This window comes from Xenopus tropicalis, chromosome 2, assembly GCF_000004195.4.
Source record: "Xenopus tropicalis strain Nigerian chromosome 2, UCB_Xtro_10.0, whole genome shotgun sequence".
Taxonomy (NCBI): Eukaryota; Metazoa; Chordata; class Amphibia; order Anura; family Pipidae; genus Xenopus; species Xenopus tropicalis.
Window position 1 is genome coordinate 95,484,704 of NC_030678.2, and position 25,709 is coordinate 95,510,412.

The 25,709-nt window shown below is 38.0% G+C and overlaps 2 protein-coding genes across 3 annotated transcripts in view; one reads left to right on the forward strand and one right to left on the reverse strand.

Moving 5' to 3' along the window:
* rad51c (RAD51 paralog C) overlaps nucleotides 1-20,505 on the reverse strand; it is a 45,162-nt gene extending 24,657 nt beyond the window's left edge. Inside the window, exons 1-4 of one of the 2 annotated variants that reach the window (XM_004911676.4) lie at nucleotides 20,058-20,505; nucleotides 16,503-16,746; nucleotides 10,725-10,891; nucleotides 9,161-9,294 (exon numbers count right to left, since the gene is read on the reverse strand). In XM_004911676.4, coding sequence (XP_004911733.2) covers nucleotides 9,161-9,294; nucleotides 10,725-10,891; nucleotides 16,503-16,746; nucleotides 20,058-20,199 — 687 coding nt within the window. In that variant the 5' untranslated portion in view covers nucleotides 20,200-20,505. 2 annotated transcript variants of the gene reach the window in all.
* A 65-nt stretch (nucleotides 20,506-20,570) lies between these two features.
* Nucleotides 20,571-25,709, forward strand: part of tex14 (testis expressed 14, intercellular bridge forming factor) — a 74,101-nt gene continuing 68,962 nt past the window's right edge. The window contains exons 1-3 of the mRNA XM_031896963.1: nucleotides 20,571-20,751; nucleotides 22,629-22,765; nucleotides 23,669-23,783. Coding sequence (XP_031752823.1) covers nucleotides 22,630-22,765; nucleotides 23,669-23,783 — 251 coding nt within the window. The 5' untranslated portion in view covers nucleotides 20,571-20,751; nucleotide 22,629. The remainder of the gene's footprint in view (nucleotides 20,752-22,628; nucleotides 22,766-23,668; nucleotides 23,784-25,709) is intronic.

Here is a 25,709-nt window from a genome sequence, read left to right on the forward strand (position 1 = left end):
AACATAATTTTTGCTCTATGTAAATAATTTATTAATACTATAATAATAAAACCTATGTTTAATAATTATAAAAATTACAGATGTATTATTAAAGGCAGACAGAACACATTTTTGAAAGGATGTTACTGGGTCAATTGATACCATGGCAATACATTTCACATCTGCTCACTTTAATTTACCTGTATGTAAATTATTTTGCAAACACAAATTGAAGGAATTTAAAGTGCTCATTTAACTTGTGAGACTAACTTAAACTACAGTTGGCTGATATGAAAGCATTTTATGGCCATCATATAAATTCTTTGGTATTGAGAAATTTGTAAAAATCTAGAAATTAATTAAAATAGAACACAAATAGAACAGTTGTACTGCATTAATAGGCATTGTCTTGATTATGCTCGAACACTGGCATCATACTAAAGAAAATTACAAAAAAAAAATTACATGAAATTAATCATGCCCTATTTTGCAGATGCCAAAAGACAAAAGCCATCTGCATAATTTACATCACACAGAATAAGTTATCTCAGAGCATAACAGCTATAGTATTTTGACCACAGGCTACTTAGTAACGTCCAATAAGATGCTAGATCTTACCAGTTGCTTTTGTTATGGTAAATGGAAACATTACCTGGATTAACACTGTTTCAGACCTAACACTAAGGCAGGGCTGTACACACCCTAATTTTTAGTTTGGATTTTTTTTTTGGGGGGGGGCTATACTTTAAGCAGCATTAACAAATATGATTTGTATAATTATACAAAGGAGTACACTGGGCAACTATTGTAGCACAACTATTCAGGTCCACCAGTAGTTCCCTAGGCCCGCCAGGAGGGTTGCTAATTGTTAGTTATCCTACTACATATAAACCCTTCACCCAAGCTAAATAAAAAAACCCACAAACCTAAAAGAGACGTGGAAAATAACAACATAAATGAGGGATAACCTCAGGCCCAGACTTGTGGTGAGGTCACAAAGGCCTGGGCCTAGGGCGGCACAAATTTAGGGGCGGCATGCCGCCCAGCCGCATGTAAAATGCACTCACATATAGAGCAATGGGGACGAGACGCGCATAAAACTTCAAGCTACAAGGATGCGCATGCGCGCAATTCTGAGGTGGGCGGAGAATGGGGGCGGCATCTGGGCACCCGAAAATTAAATCCAGCCCTGGATAACTTACACTGTTAGCCCTGATTGTTCTATGTTTCAAAATATCCCTAAATACCTCTAAACAACTATTGTACTAATACTGACTGAATTATATTTCTTTTTAACATAAAACTTTACTTTTTCTAGAAACAAAACTTGAGCCAATTTTTTAAAATCAGAACAAACCACAACACAAACCACGGCACAATTCAAACAATTAAGCTAAATGATAGACACAGTAATGATGGAAAAAAATTTATGTTTACAAAATCAGGACAAATATGCAAAGTCTATAGCCTGAAAATATATTAAATAAATAACTTTTTTATTTACAGATTTATCAAAATGAAAGTTTAGAGCTTGATACTAAGAACTCACCCATGTTCTATTCATTCCTATGGAATTTTTTGAAGCGTATTTATCAATGGGTGAAAGTTAGAACCCACCATTTGATAAATACATTACTAAAAATCCCATAGGAATGAAGTTTTCATGTATTAAGTTCCAAACTCACATTTCTGCTTCATTAACTTTTTGTAGGGTAACTATAATTGCAGTTACAGCAACCCAATTAGAAGTACTTACTATACATTTAGAGGCACATTTATCAACATTCTAATTTCCGTGGTTTTAAGTTTTTGAAACCACAAAAACCACAGATGTCTAGTCATTTATTAAAAGATCAGAATATAAAAAGCATGAAAAAATGATGAGGAACGAAAACAAAAAGAACATGAAAACCTCAAATTTTTTTTAGGTTTTAATGTCTTTGTAAGAATATTTGTGCGCTTACAAGTTAAGCAAGCACAAATAACAGTACAAATTAAATATTGTTACAGCTTTTAGATGGTGTAAAAAAAATGTGAATCATGGAAAAAATAGGTGTTTATTATGCAGTTGAAGAGAAAAACAAAAAAGATATGTTACAATGTTTGGGACAATTATGGTCCTCTTGAAAAGCCACTTTATTTAGCTAAATTCATTTTCATTTTTGTGAAACTATTTTTGGACAATGTGATATTGGTCAATAACCTGCTAAAAATTCCATTTGTAGATAAGTACATTGGCATGAATAGATAATGCCTTACTGGCAACAATGGGCAAACGTCCAGTATCATTCATTTGTTTGTTCAACGAGATGTGGCATGAAAATTGTCCAAACCATCATACAACTTCCACTGCAATGCTGACAAAAGGCATGAGGAGGTATTAAGGAGCTGTTTTAAGGTTTTTGTACAACCAATATTGTACTGGCCTGGAACTGAATATTATCTGTTGTTATGTAAAATTTCAGTAGTTTTTAACACTTGGCCTGTCTTTTAGACATCATTTAAAGGAGAAGGAAAGGTAAAAACTAAGTAAGCTTTATCAGAAAGGTCTATGTAAATACAGCCATAAGCACTCACAGAACTCCTGCACTGAGTCCTCTATTTTCTGTGACTTTTTCATTAATTTTCGAAATTTTTTCGTACTTTGTGACAATTTGCGTGACAAAATCATATTTGTCGCAAAGAGTACAAAAGTTTCAGAATTCATTCAAGCTTCAGTATCGTGACTTTCTTTTGTCCAGGTTGGAGCTGCAGAGTGCCATTGAGTCCTATGGAAAGCTTCCCAAATCATGCATTCAAGTTTCAAAGTCAGAAAGGGTTTTGCGTCGTTTACGATTACTGGGATACGAAAATTTTGTGACTATCTGATCGCCAATATGTATACAATCGTATTGAAACAAAAAAAATTTTTGTGACATTTTCGATCATCAGAAATTATTGGATTCCGTGATTCGTATTCGTACCTTAGTGAAACGACCCCAGGATGTCTTGTGTCCATTTTTGTAAATATGTTGTTGGGATGTCTGACTTCCTCTCTAAGAAACATCCTTAATTCCTGGGGCCAGAGTCTGGGCAGCTCTCTACTGTCTCCTGCTCCCCCCTCCCATAAGAATGCTAAGAACTCCTCCCCCCTTAGGAATGTGTGATCTCAGCTCTAAAGGCTAGAGCTGGAGCAGGAAGCTATTTAAAATGGCAGCTGCTGTCCTAAGCAAAGGGAGAAAGCTTCTAGGGCGCTTTACTCAGGTATGGTAATGCTTTCTGCAGAATAAATATATTGTTCTAGGTGGCACTAATGCGGCAAATCTATTGGCAGTAAAATGCCAAAATGAATTCCGTGTCCTTTAAGGTGAAACCCCATCCCAGGTCTGGTACAGGTAATTCAAAAAAGAGAATCTTACAAAATATAACAAAATAGAAACAGTGTACTCTGAAGCACAGAAAAACAAAGCTGATTGTGATCTGCTCTCTACCATAGGGATGTTATATGTATTTGCTTGGTGCTCTCTAAATGAAGGAGAACAAAACCTTAAAACTCAAGCAGAGGTTTAGGCATAATGCAATTGAGTAAAGTTTCCAAAATGTATCTGCAATTTTGAGTTACAATTTAAAACCCAACATTTATTTACCAATATTTAATCTATTAGCCCTTTGAATGCCGGAAGCACTTGGGCCAGCATATTGCTTAGCAACACTTTTTCCTCAACAGGAAAATGCAGGATTTATATCCATAGCATTCTTTTTTTTTTTTAAACCAGCAGTGCACATTCGACTTTGTTGGAAGTTAATAAGTTAAGGTAATACTCTGCTATATTTAACTGCATGTGTTCATATTTCCTTTTAAGATCTAAGTAATTCTGGTTTCTGCTGTATGCCACATTTAACCCTTTAAGTGAATCTACGTCCTGTGTATAAAAGTACCTAAGTGCCACAGGACGTAGATTGTACGCCCTGCTGCACTTCCGGGTTTGGAAGCGGAGGAGCGGCTTCGCTCGCCGCTCATTCCCCAGCCCCTAGGCAATAAGCACGTGGGGGGAACGAGTGGCCCCTGGGGCGAGATCGTCCAGGGGCCCCCTAGAGAAAGCCAAACACATGTATGGCTTTTTCTGCTCTCTCCCTCCCTTCCTCCGCTCCTCCTCTGCTCCCCCCCCCCTTCCTGCACCGCCCACTCACCGGATCCTTCACTGCAGCTGCTGACCCTGCTCCTGTCTCTGCGATCTTCAGCTTCTTGACCCCAGGTAAGTGCCACATACACACACAATCACACACTTATTACACTAATACACACTTATACTTACACACACATATTTTTTTGGGAGGGGGTTTGGGGTTTCACACATTCACAGCACTTACAGCACTCACACTTACTTCCACGCAAAACACATTTTACTTAGTGTACACACACAATTAAGTGTAATTTTTTTTATCGCATCGTTTTTATTCTTTGCCGAAAATTTTTTTTATGGCCATTGCAGATAGTGTACGGCAATAGGTATTGCGCACTGCGCAATACCTTTTGTGTATTATTTTGGTGTTTTTACTACATTTTCTGTGATTTTGGTGAATTTTTAGGTATTTTATTGCATTTTTAACCATTTTATTGCATTTTCAGTTATGCAGAGTTGTTGTTCGCTTGACTTTGTCTGTAAAACTAATTTGCCCAAGTCAGAATACTCAAACTATTATTATTACTAGGAAAAAAAAAAACATTGATTTTAGTGATTTTTAGCAATTTTATTGTATTTCACATTGTTCTCTGTTACTTGTCTTTGCACATGGACATTTTGTCTGCTGCATTTCAATTTGGCTTCCTCTGTACCCCACATAGTTGGGTAAAACGATGCATATTGGGCATCAAACTGTTCAATAGACCCCTGGTGTTTATATTTAGAGTGTTTTATGTTGGTACATTACTAAATGTGGGGTACATAATGGGGCAACATGCAAGCTTTGTGACAATTTTCAGAAATGTCACAAAAACCGTTCTGTTTAGCATAGCTTTATAGTTTAGTAGTTTGCAGTAGAAAGTTGTATTTACCCATTTTTGTTTGGTCAGAATGTGTACTTTCAGAAAATGTATGGTTTTCTAGGGTCTCCGTATTGTTAGGGGGTCTTATGGCACATAATACACATACCGGGTGCAAAAATTGCATGAGCCGGAGTGTCTTATGTGAAAATTCATATGCACTATTTTTATTTGGGTGCCCCTGTACATCACATAGTTTGGTAAATCTATGCATATAGGGCATCAAACTGTTAAGCAGACCCCTGGCTTTCATATTTAGAATGTTTTATGTTGATACGGTACAAAATATGGGGGTACATAATGGGGTAAAATGCAAGCTTTGTGACAATTTTCAGAAATGTCATAAAAACCGTTCTGTTTAGCATAGCTTTGTAGCTTGGTAGTTTTCAGTAGAAAGATGTATTTACCCATTTTTGTTTTGTCAGAATGTGTACTTTCGGAAAATATATGGTTTTCTAGGGTGTCTGTTCTGTAAGGGGGTCTTATGGCACATCATGCACATGCCGGTAGCTTATATTGCAGCGTATACACTTTGTATGCACTAACGTTCTTTTGGGGTCTCTAAATGCCAGATACATCAGTGATCCTATGCACAATGGGCATCAAACTATTAAGTGGACCCTTGGCTTTCATACTTAGGATATGTTTTCTTGGTACCTAATGTTATGTGGGAGATAAGGTGTTTGAAAGTGAAAGATTTGATGCGATTTTCAGGTATTTCATCAAAACCGGCAATTTTGGGAAAGCATTGCGGCTCTGTAGTTTGGAGCAGAAAGACATGGGTACCAATTCTGAATTCGCCTGAATGTGTACTTTCCAAAAATATATGGTTTTGGGGGGTCAATGTGTTTTTTTTATGTTTTTACCCCACAGAAAATGCAGTAAACATGTTGAATTTTCAGTAGCTTAAGAGATCTCTGGGGCAATTTATATGTACCAATGTCCTTTTGGGGTCTCTAAATGCCAGATACATTGGTGATCCTATGCACAACGGGCATCAAACTGTTCAGTGGACCCTTGGCTTTCATATTTAGGGTGTGTTTTCTTGGTACCTAATGTTATGTGGGAGATAAGATGCTTGAAAGTGGACGATTTGATGTGATTTTCAGGTATTTCATCAAAACCAGCAATTTTGGGAAAACATTGCGACTCTGTAGTTTGAAGTAGAAAGACATGGGTACCAATTTTGAATTTGCCCGAATGTGTACTTTCCAAAAATATATGGTTTTTTGGGGGGGTTCAATGTTTTTTTGTGTTTTTACCCCACAGAAAATGCAGTAAACGTGTTGAATTTTCAGTAGCTAAAAGAGATCTCCGGGGCAATGTACTAACTTCCTTTTGGGGGTCTCCAAATTCCAGTAATCCTATGCACAATGGGCATCAAACTGTTCAGTGGACCCTAGGCTTTCATACTTAGGGTGTATTTTCTTGGTACCTAATGTTATGTGGAAGATATGATGCTTGAAAGTGGAAGATATGATGCTTGAAAGTGGAAGATTTGAGGCGATTTTTTTAGAATTTTCATAATGTTTTATAGAAACTGCTAAATTCAGTAAAGCATTGCCATTTGGTACTTAGGAGTTGGAAGACATAGTTACCCATTTTGGATTTGTCAGAATCCAAAAAATATATGGTTTCCTGGGGTAAAACTAATGTTCCAGGATTTTTGGCTTTGGAATCTAAAGTATGCCGTATTGTGCTGTAATGCTTTGAAAATTTGGTAATTTACTGCTGGGAGATTTTGATCTACAGAAGTCAGAAATGTCCATAAAACTATACATATCAGGTATTGGCACGTTTGGGAGACATGAGGCTTTCTAAATCAGTTGAATTTGTGTCCATAAAATAAAATATGTTTCTGGTATTAATCCCTATCATGAAAAATAGCATTTTTTCTTTTTTTTTTTTGTATTTAAAGCTCTAAATCTTGTTCCAGAAGTGGAAATACACAAGATTTGGAAAGCTCAGGTTCTCCTGAAAAAAACAATATATAGTTTGCCTACCTAAACTTAACCCTTCCCCCAGTAAAAGCCCCTAAATTGGGAGAGCACAGAATGTTTACAAAACGTCTGGCACTGAAAATTCACAAAATGTGAAATTCTGCTGGCACTTAAAGGGTTAAATGGTAATTTGCTCAGATAGGTCTACTTTACAGTTTCTAAGCAACTCTGACCATAATAATGGATTATAATACAGATTTTTTCCTTTATGCTTCCATAAAGCATTGAGATCATTACTGGTTTCTAAGAAGGTTTTCGTTACCTAGTTACTACAGAGTTGATATCTGGATGGTCACATTTTTAAAATAAGATATCATGGAATGCTTTAAATAAGAATGTAATTGTCCATCACGTTACAGCTGCACTCAGATTTTACATAGCATGACACATAAACAAGCACCGGTTTGTGGGTAGGGATCCCAGCTATCCTGTTTTAGAGCTTGCACCAGTAACATGCTTTTCTGACAAGTGTTCAGTGATGTTGTTAGGTTGGAATCCTCTCCCCCTTGTCTTTTCATCTGCACTGTGAACTTTGTGAATTATTAGTGAATAATTTTCTTATGTTTGCAAATAATGACAGCTGTTCCCACTGTCCCGTCTGAGCCCACTCACCCTAATGTCCAGCTCTGGACCTTGATTATAAACTTTGTCATTCAATAATAAGGGATCCTGTAATCAGGTTTAGGGCCATTCTTATGACAATTGGACCTATTGGGCCCAATAGGGCCCTACACAAGCAGGAATAAGCACATAAATCTGTCCAGCCCACCTCCAACAATGATTGCCTGATAACGCAGCTATGTGTTCTGGGGCATTATACACAAAGTGGGAACTGCGTTAATACTGCTATCCCAGATACCACAATGTCTTTCACTGTGCTTGAGAGGCCAATACACAAGCACACTGTATATAGTATGCTTGGTGTGTCAGTACCCAGTGCTTGGGGGCCAAATTGAGCCATGAAATGTTGGGGGCCAATGGAACAAGACAACGAGAGGTGATAAGGCAGTGTTACATCATCAGTCTCATGGAGAGAGCGAGAGGCGGAGACTATTTGCCCACCCAGCCATGGAATCCTGTGCCAGCTGGCAACACCTTGTGTAGGTGGTCCCGTCAAAATGGTCCCATTTTGGCCCCACTGTTTATAAGACTGACCCTGCCCCCACCCCACTTACTGCACATTACAATACCACACAAACACCCACAGTATGGTGCAAAGTACTGGGAAGGGTACAACATACAAACACATGGTGCTTTGTGACTGTTTATTATTTTTTTCATGTTGCACTCTGCCCTGCACTTTGTAAACAACCCCTTATATCTTGTCACCATTTCATATGTAGTGGACAAGATGGTGCAACTGCATGCACCTTCAGTGCTATGGACAAATAGAAGATATCCCATCAGATATTTGTGCTAAAAACACATGCAAAGCTTTGCATGCCATCTTATTATTTATGTATTTATTTGTAAAATCTTACACAACAGGTAGCAGCAGGCCTGGACTGGCAATATGTGGAATCTGGCAAATGCCAGACGGGCTGCTGTAAGATGCCATAGACACTCACTATCTAGTGGACTGGTTGGAAACTGTTTGGCACTTTGTGCCCTAGAAATGCCAGAGCCTATTTTGAATTCCAGTACAGAACTGGTCGTAAGACAAACCCCCCCTGAACATAGCGCATATGAATTTTCTCATGTAAGGAACCTGCTCCTACATTATTCCCAGGCCTTGATGTCCTGAAAAGGGGCTCTCTTCTGAAAAAAATAAAAGATCTGAGTGGCTAAGTGCTGACGTTCTTTAACATTCAGTACTCACTTGCATAATACTGAAGGGTAATGAACCTCTGGACTAAATTATTTCCCCAAGTAATATCACAAGCATCAGGAATGTGTATCAATTGACTTATTATTGCCAATAAAAAGAGTGATTTTTCCTGGAAAAGTTTCTTTCTGCTGCCCTAGACAGCACAATTCCACTAACTTTGACAGGGACAACCAGCCATAATTATGGTGGGCAATTTGATAGTTGGTATCATAAATCATTAGCTGCCCTTGAAAAGGCAATGGATGACAGGCAAAAAAAAGGGCCTGCTAAAAAAAATTCTAAATCTAAACTGGGTATTCACATATATTAGACAATGGCATAATACATTACCTTTGGATGACTGGAAAGAAAGTCTGGAAGTAAGTTTATTTGTGCTAGAAGCTCAATATAATCGTGGCAACTGAAGTAATAAATCTGTGATAGAATTTCATTGAGAGTAAAGGTCTGCATAGCCTTAATATGATCTGAAAAATATAATAACAAGAATACTAAAAAAAACAGCATAGAAAAAGGATATATATTTATTTAAACAAAATGTATGTTTAATACCTACATTAAGCATCCACCACCCAGTAGGTATACATCTTTGCATCTTAGTGGGAGTAATTTAAAAGGGACATATATCTTGATTTTTACAAAGCCTGATATGATCATATATGTTATGTTTTTAGCATTTTTTATTTAACAAATGACTTTGAAAACTGCCTCCAACTGCCTTATTTGTATTCACACCGACTCTTCCACCTAGGACAGTTACCTTTCAAACAGGTAAAAAGTATTTTATTATGACAGCGCACGTGTGCATTGTTATATTCCTCAGACATCAATGACAAACAATGGCACTTTTGGTAAGTTGGAGCATGAGCACTAAAGATGACCTGATGTTGGATTTTGGTGTGCATGCTCCTGGTCAGCGTTCATCACTGTGGAGCCTTTGACACATGTACCAAATTATAATTAACTGGTGTGAAACTCATAAACTTATATGAAAACTCCCCATCTATTATATGATTTACTTGTCCTTTAAAAGTGCAATAGCTCTAAGTCTTTCAAAGACAGTATTTTTGCAAGTCTAGATAAGAATATCTAGTATGTCAGAGCAAATAGAAGATCTTCATTTTTGCTTAACAAATATATTTATGGTCAGCCTACTGTGGGGCATCCACATAATTAGTCTGTTATCCATAATACACATTATATTTGAAGTACAGAATGTGTATTATGGATAACAGACTAATAGCTTGTTATGTGGATGCCCAACAGCAGCAGTTTAGGAAATCATTGTTGATCCATAATCAGTTGTTGCAGAGTTAATAACTCAATTTCATCTCAACTTCAGAGAAACACTTTTTGGTTCCAGATAATTAGTCATAGGATTCTTATAAAATGAATAGAAAGCAATGAAATTGCCTGGCAGATTAGACCTGGCACATGCCGATGGATACAAGTGATTGGCAGTTATACAACTCTGCTATAATGCAAGACACACATAGGCATATCTGGCTGTTCAGGGTGTTTTAAATGTCATAAATGATTCTGTACCACACTTTAAATAAAAAACATAGCACAACAAAATTTACTGTCCAATGATACAGGTATACAGATATGGGATCTTTAGAAACTCATTATGCAGAAAGCTCCAAAGTACGGCAATGCCTAATTTTTGACAGCTTTCCCGTGATCTATGTTGGCGGCAAATCAATCCTATTGATCCTATTTTTTTCTTTATTTATTTAAATGTATTATGCTCAAAGCAAAGTGGTACACATCATGGCAACATGCCTTATCTAGAAAATCCAATTTATTGAGCATTTAATCTAATAATTTGATCCCATAACTGTATAATTAAAAAAAACAAACCATGTAGTACAGTTCTTGAAACTTAGATGTATACCCTTATCTTGGTGACCCTGCGCAATAAGATTGCAGTGTTGAACACAAGCATTAGCGATATCCATTAGCCTCTCTAATCGGAAGCTGCATTCTGTATCAATAAAAACAGTTTCACCAGCAACACCTCCAAAACATTCTGGGATCTGAACATCCACTGCTAGTTGCATACTGTAAAAGATGAAAAGAAGAAAAAAAAAAAGACATTGTTCAGCAATGGGTTGTCCCTGTAGCAACAGAAGTGCTTACTATCAAATGCATCTTGCCATTAACTGGGTTTTAGTATGTTTATGTTTACAATAGGCCCAGGCATTAAAGTACACAGAGGCCGAAAGAGCTCCTGATCAGCCTACTAAGTGACTGTCTATGGCATCTTACAGCAGCCCTTCTGCCATTTGTCAGAATCCACAGATTGCCAGTCTGGACCTGCTACAGCAGAAATTCAAATAAGGTCTCCTGGGAGATATATGACATGGAACAGATACAATTTTTCACACTGTAACCCAAAATGTTATGCTCATCTGTAATAGTATGGCAGCAGCCTAACTCTTCTTGATGTTTTGGCACTGCCACAACAGCAATCACATAGCTCTGGGCTTCACCCCACCAGGCATTTTGGTACTTGCATTCTGTATATGGATACAGAATGCAAGTACCAAAATAGCTCTGGGCTGCACCCCACCAGGCAAGTGATTGTTGTTGCATTATAACAATAAGCAATAAAAACAATTGTGTTCTAATGAATTTATAATAGTTTTAAACAAAAACAAATATTTACCATATAACCTGTTACTAGAGTTAACCCATTTCTTAAGGATAAACATTTTTTTTATATGATTAGTTGGGCCAATGTAAATATGGTGGACAAACATTACCTGAAGTTTTTAAAAAATGAATTTATGTCTTTTTTAATACACATACTTTATTTCACAGATTTAAAGCAAACCCTAATAGTCTGTAGTACTGCAGGCACCAGAACACCTTTTCCCCTTTATACAGAGTGATCCAAACCCTCCCTCACCTTGTTCCATTGGGAGGTGATGGACCAAAAGTCCTCCTTGTGCTTTTCATGGTGAGCAGGGCACAGACTTTAATCCAATACACCAGAATGCTGTCCAGATTTAAACTTTTTGCTACACTATACACTTCACTTTGTCTAACGTAATGTTAACATCATCGGGTAACAGCAATGAAGTAGACATACATACAAAAAACCATTTTAACTAAGAACAAGACATTTAAGTACCATTTGTTTGTTGCCCAATGCCAATACAGTTATGGGACCTGTTATCCAGAATGCTCGGGACCTGGGGCTTTCTGGATAAGGGACCTTTCCATAATTTGAATCTCTGTGCCTTAAGTCTACTAAAAATCATTTTAACATTAATAATTAAACCCAATAGGATTGTTTTGCCTCTAATAAGGATTAATTATATCTTAGTTGGGATCAATTACAAGTTACTGTTTTATTATTACAGAGAAAAAGGAAACCATTTTTAAAAATTAGAATTATTTGCTTATAATGGAGTCTATGGTAGATGGGCTTTCTGTAATTCAGTGCTTTATGGATAACGGGTTTCCGGATAATGGATCCCCTACCTGTACTAATATAACAATGCAATACTATATAGGAAGCAACAGTACATTTTCTAAAGAATGAATTGTATCCTTGTCTTGTCTGTTCTGAGATACATTTATGATTATTTTTCTTTTCCAAGGTGAAAATCCTGCCTAGGCGAATGTTAACCTAACATTTGGTTCAGTGAACCTATTACCTATTTAGTAAAAATACTAAGGAATAGTGCACATCTGTGTCAGCTTTAGCAAACAAAACTGTAAGCTCTAAATGTGACATTTACTAACAGTCTGATTTTTATTTTTCCATTTAAATTTTAAGCTCTAAAAGTCACAGAAAAAAAGTTGCAACTTTTCCCAAAATTTACTATGGAGCAGATTTATCAAAGTCTGAATCATTAAAAGTACGATTGCAAATAATTCGGACTAAATACGAAAATTTCTGATGTGCGTTAATAGCGCAAAAAATCGTATTGTGGTACGATTCGAAAGTTACGAAAATTAAATCCTTAAATCCTTCAGTGCATGATATTAGAAGCCTCCCATAGGACTCAATGGCACTCTGCAGCTCCAACCTGGCCCAAGGAAAGTCTCTCATAGGACTCAATGGCACTCTGCAGCTCCAACCTGGCCCAAGGAAAGTCTCCCATAGGGCTCAATGGCACTCTGCAGCTCCAACCTGGCCCAAGGAAAGTCTCCCATAGGGCTCAATGGCACTCTGCAGCTCCAACCTGGCCCAAGGAAAGTCTCCCATAGGACTCAATGGCACTCTGCAGCTCCAACCTGGCCCAAGGAAAGTCTCCCATAGGGCTCAATGGCACTCTGCAGCTCCAACCTGGCCCAAGGAAAGTCTCCCATAGGAATCAATGGCACTCTGCAGCTCCAACCTGGCCCAAGGAAAGTCTCCCATAGGAATCAATGGCACTCTGCAGCTCCAACCTGGCCCAAGGAAAGTCTCCCATAGGAATCAATGGCACTCTGCAGCTCCAACCTGGCCAAAGAAAAGTCATGGTACTGAAGCTTGAATGATTAACGAAACGTTTGTACTCGTTGCAACAAATACGTTTTTGTCGCACAAATTGACGCAAAGCACGAAAAAGATGTGGAAATTGACGAAAAAAAATCGCAGTTCTATAAATTAGAAAAAATACGATTTTTTTGTAATCATACTAATTTGTACATTGATAAATGTGCCACTATGTGTCAAAATGACTAAAAATCTGAATCCCACAATCGCGAACCAAAACTTTAAGCTGTTTTTTTGTGCGACAATTCGAAAAAGTCAAACTTTTCATGCAACAATTTGAAAAATTTCGCATTTTTGTGACTTTTCCAGCATGGAGTTTTTCAGTTCTGCCTTTTTAGTAAATGTAGGACATTCTGTAGAAAACAGAAAAAGCTTGTATAATATCATATGGCTTATAGGCCTCCTCTTTTGATCTAAAACCGTGATTGTGTACTTCTCACAGGAGCAGTTAGGGAACACAGACAAAATGGAACACAATTATAGCATTATTTGCTGCTGGTTTGAAGAATTAGAGTAAATGAAAAAACATAGGATGGACTTACAGCACCATCTGCTGGTTGTAACAAACATCAGCTGCTGTTATTGAGGAATTCAGCTAATTTAGTTGGTCTTTAAAAGTATTTTGCTACTAAGCTTTTTTCCATAGATATTTCATGTTTCAAAACCTACAAATAATGTTGACAGTATGTATAGATATAGGAATAAGTAAAGAAAAACTAAACATGGTTAAACAGCTCTCGTGTGCATAACATCATAATTGCTTAGAAATGAAGAGGGGCTGGGTAAAAAACCTGGGGGTGAGAAGATAAGAGAGAAGAATTAGAGTATTGGGGATAAATTATATGGGGGAGGAATATCTTGTAAGCCATTTGTTGAGATGAACAAGCAGAGAAGAAAAAAAAATTTTTGAAAAGAGATCTGAAGTCTCTATATTGGCCAAGTAAGAACCAACATAAAAAAGTTTGTAAATCGAACTGACTGAAATGCTCATTCTGTACCTTCTGTATGTTATTATCTGAAACTTCATTGGTAACTGAGGTGAGAGGGTTTACATCCTCCATCTTTTTACAAGCCAAGGAAATTTATTACCTGCAGAGATGCCCAGTTTCATCACAGGGAGATTACATATTGAAGCCATGGCTCCCATAAATCTGTACCAGTAAGATCTTTTAGCCGATCTTTTAGGGCCTGTCCTGTCCAGGAAAATGTTGCCAGTATTAACCTCACTTGATTGGCCCATTGATTCATTGTTCTGTGTTGATCTCAGCTTTACTGTAGGTGTTCAATCACATATTTTGTTAGAGACCACAACTTTATAGTTGGTCTTCAGGCCTGGAAAGTATATGCCAAGGTAAACCAGCATTTTCTTAAGTGTGGAAGAAATGAGGAAAAGTGGCTATTTATAAACTTTGAATTTTTGTAGGGCTTTGATTTTTAAAGGAGAAGGAAAGGTAAAAACTAAGCAAGCTTTATCAGAAAGGTCTATGTAAATACAGCCATAGGCACTTACAGAAACGCTGCACTGGGTCCTCTATCAAAAGAAAGAAACACACAATTGTAAACATGTTTTTCCCTATCAGACTTCCTCTCTCAGAAAAATCTTTCATTCCTGGGGCCAGAGTCTGCACAGCTCTCTCCTGCCCCCCCCTCCCATAAGAATTCATAAAACTCAGTGACAGTCCAGGATGGCCAATAGGGTAGTGTGTCAGCTTCCTAGCCAGAAGTTCTTTGGTCTGTTTACAAAACCAGTCACCATCTTCATATAGCTTTATAATAGTTGAGCTTTGGCTGCGATGAAATGCCTTCTATGCTGTGGTCTTTCAATCAACATTGATTCTTTATACTAGACCCTTGTCTTTTATTAAACTGTGCTCAGCAGTCCACTCACAGAAAAGTCTATAATTCATTAAGTAACTTAAGCCTGTATCTCAAGATGTCAAAAAATTCTCCCAAGCTTCTTTTTATTTACTGTCTCTTTTCAAAGCTATGCTGGTCTCCAAGTCATAAATGATTATATACATAAGGAAATAGCTGAGGTTCTAAAAATACTAAATCTCTACTAAATCTCAGGGGGCATGCTTCTTCCCAAGAAGCTCCTTTTAAAGGGAAACAAAAGGTAAAGTCACTTGGGGGTGCCAAAATGTTAGGCACCCCCAAGTGACTTTAACCGCTTACCTCGTACCCCGGGCTGGTGCCCCTGTTGGGAGAAAACAGCACCAGCCCGGGGCACCTGGAGCGGATCGTTTCCGTGTTCTGGCTTCCTTTTCCGGAATGCCAGCGGTGGGCGCATGCGCAGTAGAGTGAAAAGCCGACTTTAATGTTTAAGTTCGGCTTTTCACTCTACTGCGCATGCGCGCGCAGCGAAACAGAAGGAAGGAAGCGCCGGCAGCTACCCCGGGCTGGTGCTGTTCCCTCCTCACAGGGGCACCAGCCCGGGATAAAAGGTAGGTGGTCAAAGTCACTTGGGGGTGCCTAACATTTTGGCACCCCCAAGTGACTTTGGCTTTCTTTTTCCTTTAAGATTGTATGACTTACAATAAATGGTAGAGAATCAATCTATACTAGTGCTGTGCACCAATCTGACAGCGGTGCCTTTTTGGTACATAATGCAAAAGGATGCCCTGCAGCTTTTTTGATGAATCTGTAAATGCAAGGCTCCTACCTGCAAGTACTGACTGTTGCCAACACTTGAATTCTCATGATGCCCATGCCCCACAAAGGTTTCACCCATTTGCCAATAGGCTCACTGCAAAAGTTGGGGCAATATATATAGTATATTATCACATTAAATCTCTGATGCACAAATTGACCTTCAAAATAAACTGGCAGCATGAGGCATTTTCTTCAATGGAGGGAAACCACTGCTGAAGAAAATCTGCCCCTGGTCTATATACATTGACATAAACCGTATGCTCCTGTCAGTGATTGAAGGGTGGATTTTGGTCAGAAAACACACAACTGTGCATTTTGAACATAAGCCCAACGAGTGTAAACACTGAGAGGGGGATGCCATTCCTGCCAGTATGCACATACCACTAACCTGGTTGGAGCAGACTTTCTCCGCTGGCAGAGAAAATGCCTTGTGTAGCAATATTCTACACAAGGTAGATGTAGGTAGACATTATATAGTATATTAACAATATTTTCTACTAAATTATCAATTTTTTAAAATTTCATTACCATAATTGTGTCTTCCCCACACCAGGTACACCACAGATCTCTGTAATCTTGGCTACTGGGATTCCTCCACCTAAGATTTCATCCAGAGCTGAACAGAATGTTATAACAAATCCCTGAGATTGTTCCTGCCCAAGCAGATCGAATGCTGTGTGCTTTTGGATTATCTGACATGATGAGCTGCTTTGTGCTTCTCCTTTTACAATTTGTAGAACTTCCAAAGCCTCCTCATTAGAGATACCAGCTTCTGTAGATCAAAACAAAATGTATTTTAAATTAAAGAACAATAATAATTTACAACATTTAGCAAAAGGGGGAGTGTATTGCACAGATTATATAAGGAATGGCAACTACCCTTTTCACAAAAATGTGTTTAATATCCTGTGCCTAAAGCCCCTTATGAAAGTGATATTTTGTGAAGGAGGGATGTTATACTGCATAACATTCATTTGTAGGGAAGTTCTAGAAAAATGCTAAAAGACAAACATTATTTTGCAAAATAGTGGTAATCCTGCACATTACAAGTAGGCACAAAAGACGGCAGATATTTTACTGTATAGTAGTGTAATGTACAGATCACCCACAGCTGTAATGTACATACCACTGGCATATGCAATGCAGATAAACATTGCACTAAAAACAGCTAAAAACCATGCAATTGTCAAGCAAGGAGAAGGAAAAGTATAAACTAAGTAAGGTTAATCAGGTCTATGTAAATACAGCCATAAACACTTACAGTAATGCTGCACTGAGTTCACTATCAAAAGAAACACATGATTTCTTGTCTCCTTTTATGTAAACATGTTCTTAGAATAGAATATCTGACCCTCTCTCAGAAATATCCTTCCTTCCAGGGGCCCGAGTCTGCTCAGTTCTCTCCTCTCTCCTGCACCCCCCTCCCATAAGAATTCATAAAACTCACTCCCCTCGCCCTTAGGAATGTGTAATCTGAGCTATAGGCTAAGCTGCAAGCAGGAAGCTATGAAGACTAAGCTAAAATGGCAGATGCAATCTTAAACAAACAGAGAAAGCTTCTAGAACTCTTTGCCCAAGTATGATAAAGCTTTCTGCAGAATAAATATAGCATTCTAGGTGGCACCAATGTGTCGGATCTATTGGCAGTAAAATGTCAAAATGACTTTACTTCTCCTTTAAATATGATCTCTTGTAGTGCAGCTGTGATAGATATGATGAAAAAAATATAAAGTATAGAGTCAATGATGAGCCTTCTGTAACTATTTAAAAATATTTTAATTATTCATTATGGTCCCTCAATTCATCGCTTCTCTTTTTTTATATGAATGTGTCAGAATTACAAGAAAAGTAATTCATCTTTCCATAGAAAATACCGCTCAAGAGTCCCCCTAGCCCAGTTGTGCAGTCATGCTGGGCTGGAGGAGGTGCTATCTTTCCAAAGGTTTGAGTACAAACTAATGGCTGATGCTGCCTGAGGCCCAGATGGACTTACAATACAAGTACTGCTGACCTGTTGCTATTAATTTTCAAAAGAATGTCTCAGTAGCACTTAAGTTTCTAAAGGGGCTGTATAACCCTTTCATCATTAGTTCAATAAATAGGCCTTGGTTTTGGCTATTGTTTTAATTCTGAAAAATATATGTTTTTGTTATATGGATTAAATAGGGCAAAATCTAAAACCACATTCTACCTTCTTCTTGCACAAGCAGAATATATCATAGAAGTAGAGAAGCCTCTGTATAATGATCTGCTCTCTAACTTAAGGCCTAACAAAGGCCTCCACTTAGGGAAGAGAGGAGTTTATTTACTTTGTTTTACAGAGAAGCCCTCTGTATAAACAACCCCTTTTCCCTAAACAAAAGCCTTTGTTAGGCTTTGAGATAAAGAGCTGTTCACCATACAGAGGCTTCTCAGTGAACTGCTGTTTGTGTTGGTTTCATTTCATTTCAGATTTTGCTTTTTAGTGTAAGAAATAAAAACATATTTCTTAATCAAAACAATGGGCAAAAAGTATGTTTTACATACTTGAAAATACCCTGTGACATGAATCTGTTCAATAAACAAGCAACATTTGGACATATAATAAAAAATGAGTTTTTAAATAAGTCTAGCACTCTTTAAGTTACCAGGGGTGAATTTTTGCTACCTCTGGTAACTTGGCAGCCATCATGGCAGCAGCACCCCTGCAGCAGCCTGTTGGTCTAGCTCAGTGCTGTCCAACTGGCGATCCCCCTCTGTGTGGCCCCCCACCTGTCTGCTTTGATGGCTTACCTTTGTGTAAGCTTTAAATGGTATCAGTACTGGCCCCCTGCATGGTTAACACCTCAGATTCAGGCTGTAAACCCCCTGTATTGTTTAAAATGTAATCCCTTGTGTTGTTCACACCTTTTAATCCCTGCATTGTTCACCCCCTGCAGTGTTCACACCTAAGCCTCAGGCTGCAATCACCCATATTGTTCACCTGTTCACACCTCAGACAGACTGTAGGAGCAATTAAAATTTTTTTTAATATATAGTTATTGTGCAGACTGTAGGAGCAGTGGCAGCATTATGTCGCTGTCAGCACCTGTTCTCCTGCTGGTCTAGCTGACTACTTTGAAACTCAAAAAAAAATGTAACAGTAGTCTGCATCCTCCAAATGCCACAATTCCCTGCACACATGATGTCAATAAGTAAAGAAACAGAGCAAGCTTTGGAGTTGTGACAATTTGTAACATTGTTTTAGTCCCTCCTCTCCTGCCAGATTTTCAAATGATGCATAAAGAGAGAACTGCTGATTTTTAGCATATAAAAATGGTTTCTATTCATACTTTTTGAAGGAACAGATTACAGTAATAGGTGTATTATGGGTTTCTGTGTTGTGTTGGGCAATTTAAAGGAACAGTAACACCAAAATATGAAAGAGCTTTAAAGTAAAAAAATATAATGCACTGTTGCCCTGCAATAGTAAAACTGGTGTGTTTGCTACAGTAACACTACTATAATTGATATAATAAGCTGCTGTGTAGCCAGGGGGGCAGCCATTCAAGCTGGAAAAAAGGCACAGGTTACATAGCAGATAACAGATAAGCTCTGTAGAATACAATGGTGTTTTATCTGTTACCTGCTAAGTGCCTGTGCCTTTTCTCCTTTGAATGGCTGCCTCCATGGCTACATAGCAGCTTATTTATATAAATTATAGTAGACTTTCTGAAGTAAACACGCAACTTTTACCAGTGCAGGGCAGCAGCACATTATATTTTAGTTACTTTTATACACTTTCATTTTTTGGTGTTACTGTTCCTTTAACACATTTTGATTCGGAAGCCAGACCCTTTAAATGTCATGATCAGCAAGTCTATATGCACACCAAATATACTTTTTGTTGTACAATATTATGTACTGCTTGTAGAATTCAAATGCCCTGAACTAAAATTCATCTCTGTTTTAAATTCACAAAGTTCTGTACTCCTATACTAATAAAGCCAGCCAACCTATTTACAAGTAATTTATAAATGTAGATACACATCCTCATTGCCTACGTACAGTACGAGCGGGAATCAAGCTAAAAAGACGTAACACCTTCCAATAGTAGTAATTTACCTTTGCTTAACTCCACAGCATTGAACTCAAGGATAGTCTCCACTGTACGGAAGCCTGTAGCGATCAATTTTACCCTCAAGGCGGGTGCCAAGGGAAAACTGCCTACATCCCTCTGCATGCTGCCAAAAACAATTATTTCCATGCACTACATAACTCTTGCGTGCTTGAGTCACGCCTCCGCCACATTTCAAAGTATATTTTTATAATACAGAACTGCAAGTGCTGCCGTTACTAAACATGGCGATTACAGTCCCCCGCAGGTACGGGAAGCGCTAAAGGACAATCTTTAAAGAAGAGGACGAACGCTTCACAATAGCGTAATGAAAAACGACTGTCTGTATATAAAATGTTTTAACGCACTTTGAACATCAGAATGTCTGCCATGTGTTATAGAGTGCTTTGCGTGACAGGTTTAGCGATATTAAATCTGTGCAGCAACATGATTAGTTATACACCACCTATATTCCACATATCTACCATACTACCATAAAAATACCATAAAAATAAAGTACCTTTTATGTTTTTTTTTTTGGTCAATCGTCCTAATGACGTCACAGTATCCCGCCGCCGCGCGTTTATGTGGGAGGGACGAGCGACGGAATTGGCGGCAGTGGTGGATAAACAGAGGTGGCGTAGTTTATTTCCCGTTGATGATAGCGAGATCAGAAGGTCTGCTACAAGGGAGATGTTGAAGGTGTGCGCAGGTGTCTCGCAACACTATGAATGGCGTGTTCAAAACAATTTTCATGACGACCGAGAATGGGGCACAGGCGTTTTCATTAAGGATAGATGTTTTATAGGCAATAATGCTGTAGACCTAAATAAGTTGCGTAAATGTGTATGTTCTGTGAAGTAACCATTTTGAACTGGGTAGGGGTACAGTAGATCAGGGATACCCAACCTTTTATACCCATGCACCACATTTAAATGGAAAAAGTGTTGGGGAGCAACACAAGCATTAAAATGGTTCTTGGGGGTGCCAATAAGAGCTATAATTGGCTACTTAATGTGGACTGGCAGCCTACAGAAGGCTCTGTTTGCCATTAAACCTTCACTTTTTTATGCAATCAGAACTTGCCTCCTTACCAGAAATTCAAAAATGAGCACCTGCTTTTTAGTCCTCTGGGAGCAACATCCAAGGGGTTGGGGAGCCACTGGTTGGGGATCACAGGCGTAGAGAATGGTTGCTGCACACAAACTTAGTGTAGAAGTTGTGCAAAAATAACCTGACGGAGCCTTGGGGAAAGCGTCAGAAATCAGTGTGACGTGAAGTTAGACATTACACATATTCTGTGTTAATTAATTTAGAGGAGCTGCATTGTTAATTTAAGTTGAACAACCCCTTTTAAGGTGAGATATAATATTACCTTGCATTCTAAGTGAAAGTCTATTATTTAAATTGCCATTTAATGAGAAGTCACTTTTGGTACTTGGGGGCGATTTGGAGATTTGCTGCCTGTGAAATGATGGGCAGGTAGCAAATTGTTCTGAATTGCCCTTCTATTTGCTTCAGTGGTAATCTAGACCCCACTGGGGCACTTGTTTTAGGAGAATATTGCTCAGAAACACAGCTTTTCAGGTAATAGTCTGACTTTTTAGTTTATCGTTTTTGAAATTACAGTTTTGGTCTATGGAGGGGCCACTTTGTGTAGTATATACATGCAGAAGGGGAAATGGAAAATACTTACAGACAGCCAGCGCCCTAAGTAAAGATTGCATTTTTTACCAAGATACGGTACCATTTTTGAGGCATAATCTTTGGTGTTTGCAGATGCTGAATCTTGCTCCCCCAAAGCTTTAGTGACTGTTGTGCCCTAACCATGGCTTTCTCAAAAAATTTTCATTGTGTGTAGGCACCCAAGGACCACTCCTCTAAGGGATCTATCTGTATTTGGATCTCCATAACTTAAGTCTGCTAAAAATCATTTAAACATTAAATAAACCCAATAGGCTTGTTTTGCCTCCAATAAGTATTAATTATATCTTAGTTGGGATCAAGTACAAGGTACTGTTTTATTATTACAGAGAAAAAGGAAATCATTTTTAAAAATTAGAATTATTAGCTTATAATGAAGTCTATGAGAGATGGCCTTTCCGTAATTCTGAACTTTCTGGATAACGGGTTTCCGGATAAGGGATCCCATACCTGTATTTAAAAAATATTTAAAGGACAAGGAAAAGCAAAATCTATTAAGCACACTAATAAATAGTACTACTATTGCTGTGTAAAAACGCTATACTTCTGGCTTGCCTAATGAAAGATTTACAGAGATACATATACTAGAACCCACATACTTGTTTCAGTGAACGGCGCAGAGTTTTGTATAGCCGCCATAACCCCCCACCCCCCTCCACACGTTCACCGCTCACCTGTCACAGAGCATTGAGATTAACTCTTTATTAGCCTTTCCTTCTCCTTTAAATGTATAAAAAAAATTATAAAAATTAATATCCATCTAAATTGTTTTTTTAATATATTTTGACATTATTAACATGTATTTATAAAACACCAACATATTCCAGTGTTGTACAATAAAAGGGCGTATACATTAAACATGTATTTTATGACAGGATGTCTCACTCTACTAATCTTCTACAACCATGTCCAGTCCAGATTGGCTCAATTAAATATGACTGTGCTGAAAAACAACTTCATGATGAAGTAAAACATGGCTGTTATACAAAAGTTAAAGAAATGCTCAAAAAAGGTAAAGCGTGTAAGTTCCTAGATAACTGTAATATTTTAATACTCCAACTTAATATATAATCTCTCTCAATTATGATAACTAAAACTTTACTGTACCTCAAGGAATACTTGAGATACAGTTTTTTCTCCCTGGCTGATTCTAAAAGACTTGAAGAGGCTTTACAAAACTTGATATTTTCTCTTAGTACAGGTTTTTATTGAATTGTTTTAAACATAAAGAAAAATACCAGCAAAGGGTGAGGTAGGGAAAGGTGAGGAATTAAAAAAAAGTACAGCATTCATTATAACTTGCCAATTGTTTTTGATAGTCAGTGACAGTATGGTAAGCTTTTTTTTTAACTGTCTATTTGGAGTTACACTTTTACTAGTAAATATGCAGCAAAATGAAGTATAATTATATCAGTGGGGAGTGTATTTTGTCCTTTAAAATCAGCGGCAGTGTTACTTTTTTATGGAGGTAGGGAGGGGAATTTCAGACTATTTTTTGGTTGTGGGCGGGAGGGGCAGAGAGTAGTTTTTTTAGGCTACTTATTTGTATGCCTCTTCACAGTCCTAATCACACCTGGCTTCTTTTATACAGTTTCAGTACTCAAAAGAGCAAGGAACAGGCTTGCTACTTTTACATTTACAAATGACTTTCAAATCACAGAAAAAATGTTGTGCGTTGAAAAGTTGTTAAATTATATTCTATTTAATATTTACATTTTATTTCACTGTGCAAAAAAAAAGTTTTTGAATAGAGAATGCCTATAAATACTTTAAAATTTGCTGAAATCTTGGAGCGAATGAGAGTGACTGTTAGGAACCTAGGGTTTCCCTAACTCTGAACTACTGTGAATGTTTTTATTGACTGAACAGATGCTTTGAAAATTGTAATGGTAACCTGTCATTTATTAATTTCCAGGTATGTCTGTGGATTGTATTAACTCCTTGGGTCAAACTCCATTGTTCATTGCAGCCTTGCTTGGGCTTTCAAAGATGGTTGATTTGCTCTTAAGATATGGCTCAAATCCTAACCAGTAAGCATTAAACTATTAGTTATTTACATGTCCAAGTTCTGTCTATTGGGAAATTGGGGCTAGATTTCATATGTCATTTAATTAATGTTTTTTATGTACTAATTTTTACAAAAGTATTGAGTGCTCACATCACTGGGGTGGTGCTGCACTGAAATTATTTTTCTTGGGGTGGTGCACTGATTTAATAAGAATATTATGATGTTATTTTGTTCATGTTGGTCTTTTGGCTACATTTGTGATTAAAGGTTTTTTTATAATTTATTTTGGAGTGATTTTTTTTTTCTAAAATTACTTTTGGTAGTAATGTTTTTATATCTGGACTGGTTCCTAGGTGTTACATTTGAATTCTAGTTTTTTGAGTGTTGCTTTTGATCCCTTTGATTGGATTAGTTTCAAAGAAATATCCTGTATTACTTCCAAGAAAATCTTCCAAGAAATTCCAACAAAACAGTATGGGCAACTGAATAGGCATATACTATGATATCCCATTACCCATTGTCCCATATCTTTTACCAACCTTTGCATTTTAAAAAGCTGTTGCATATATCTTGCATTTATCAGATACCAGTTCTGGCTGCTGAAAATAAAGTACAAGTAAAGGTGGCCATACACGCACCGATATTATCGTACTTTTTTTTAAAGTAAAATGTTTGCCATGTTTTGGTGTGGCAAGCTTTTTACTTCTTGAAAGAACATAGCTGGAAAAATATCCAAATCCAAACTTAATACCCAATTAATAAATCTGCTCATTCAGGCCCTCTTGCAAAATGTAGATTATCTGAACTGAAAGGGAAAAAAAAACACATAAAGAGGCATCACACCATGAAGACCAAGGTGCTCTCCAAAGAAGTCAGTTATATTACTGCAGTGCTGTCCAACTTCTGTGGTGCCGAGGGCCGGAATTTCTCTAGCGCACAGGGTGGAGGGCTGTTAATGGAAGCCAGTTTTGACCACTCCCCTTTTTTGAACCACACCCACTTCAAACCACACCCATTTTATCACAATGGTGGTAGTGCAGCAAAAACCCAAATGCTTGGTCCTCACTGCGGGGATTTCAATATTTATTAATATATGAAAGAATTATATTATGTCATATTAAGACACACCTTTAAATCCATATGCCGCCTCCTCCTCCCCTGTGGGTAGCACAGCAACCCCCAGCATATAATTACATACCTTAGGGACCATTTAATGGCTATTTCCAACTACTAAAAAACTCCCAGAACAAACCCCTGCCAGGTTCACCTCTCACAGGCAGCATTGGGTAGGCAGAGTATCGGTAAGGAGGTGTTACCCTGTAGTGGGGGGAGGTATATAAGTGAGTAGTGATTGCCCTGACTTAGTAATCCATGATTAAGCGCAGGTGCGCGAAACGCGTCGGATAGTGGAACCTAGGAGGACCCGTAGCTCTTTACCTGACTCACAGTAGTGACGTCACTACCAGGAAAGGAACGGCGGTGCGCCATGTGTAAGAGCGGGCGCCTCTGACGGTTGTGACCCAAAAGTAAGTTCCCGGCCGGGACACAGGGCACTAGTTAGTAGATATCTTATGAGTGCGGGTGAACTATTACTCACTTTTTTAGATAACCCTTGAGTGGTATTTATACATATTTCAGTCTATTCTGTCCACGCTGTCTGTTGTTATATACGTGCTGGTGGCTGTGAGTCAGTCCAGCCCGCACTGGGTGCTATTGGGGAAGTGGTTGTTTTTTTTTTTTTTTTTTGGGGGGGTTAATTTGGTTTCCTTTTTAACATTATTTGTTGTATGGGGCAAGTGGATGTTAATGATGTCGCGATAACTCTATAAGTCAGAGTATGGCACACACAGGCAGCACTCTGCCTCCCTTATGCTGCCTGTGTGTGCCATACTCTGTCTGCCCGTAACTGTCTGTGTGTGCCATACTCTGCCTACCCTATGCTGCCTGT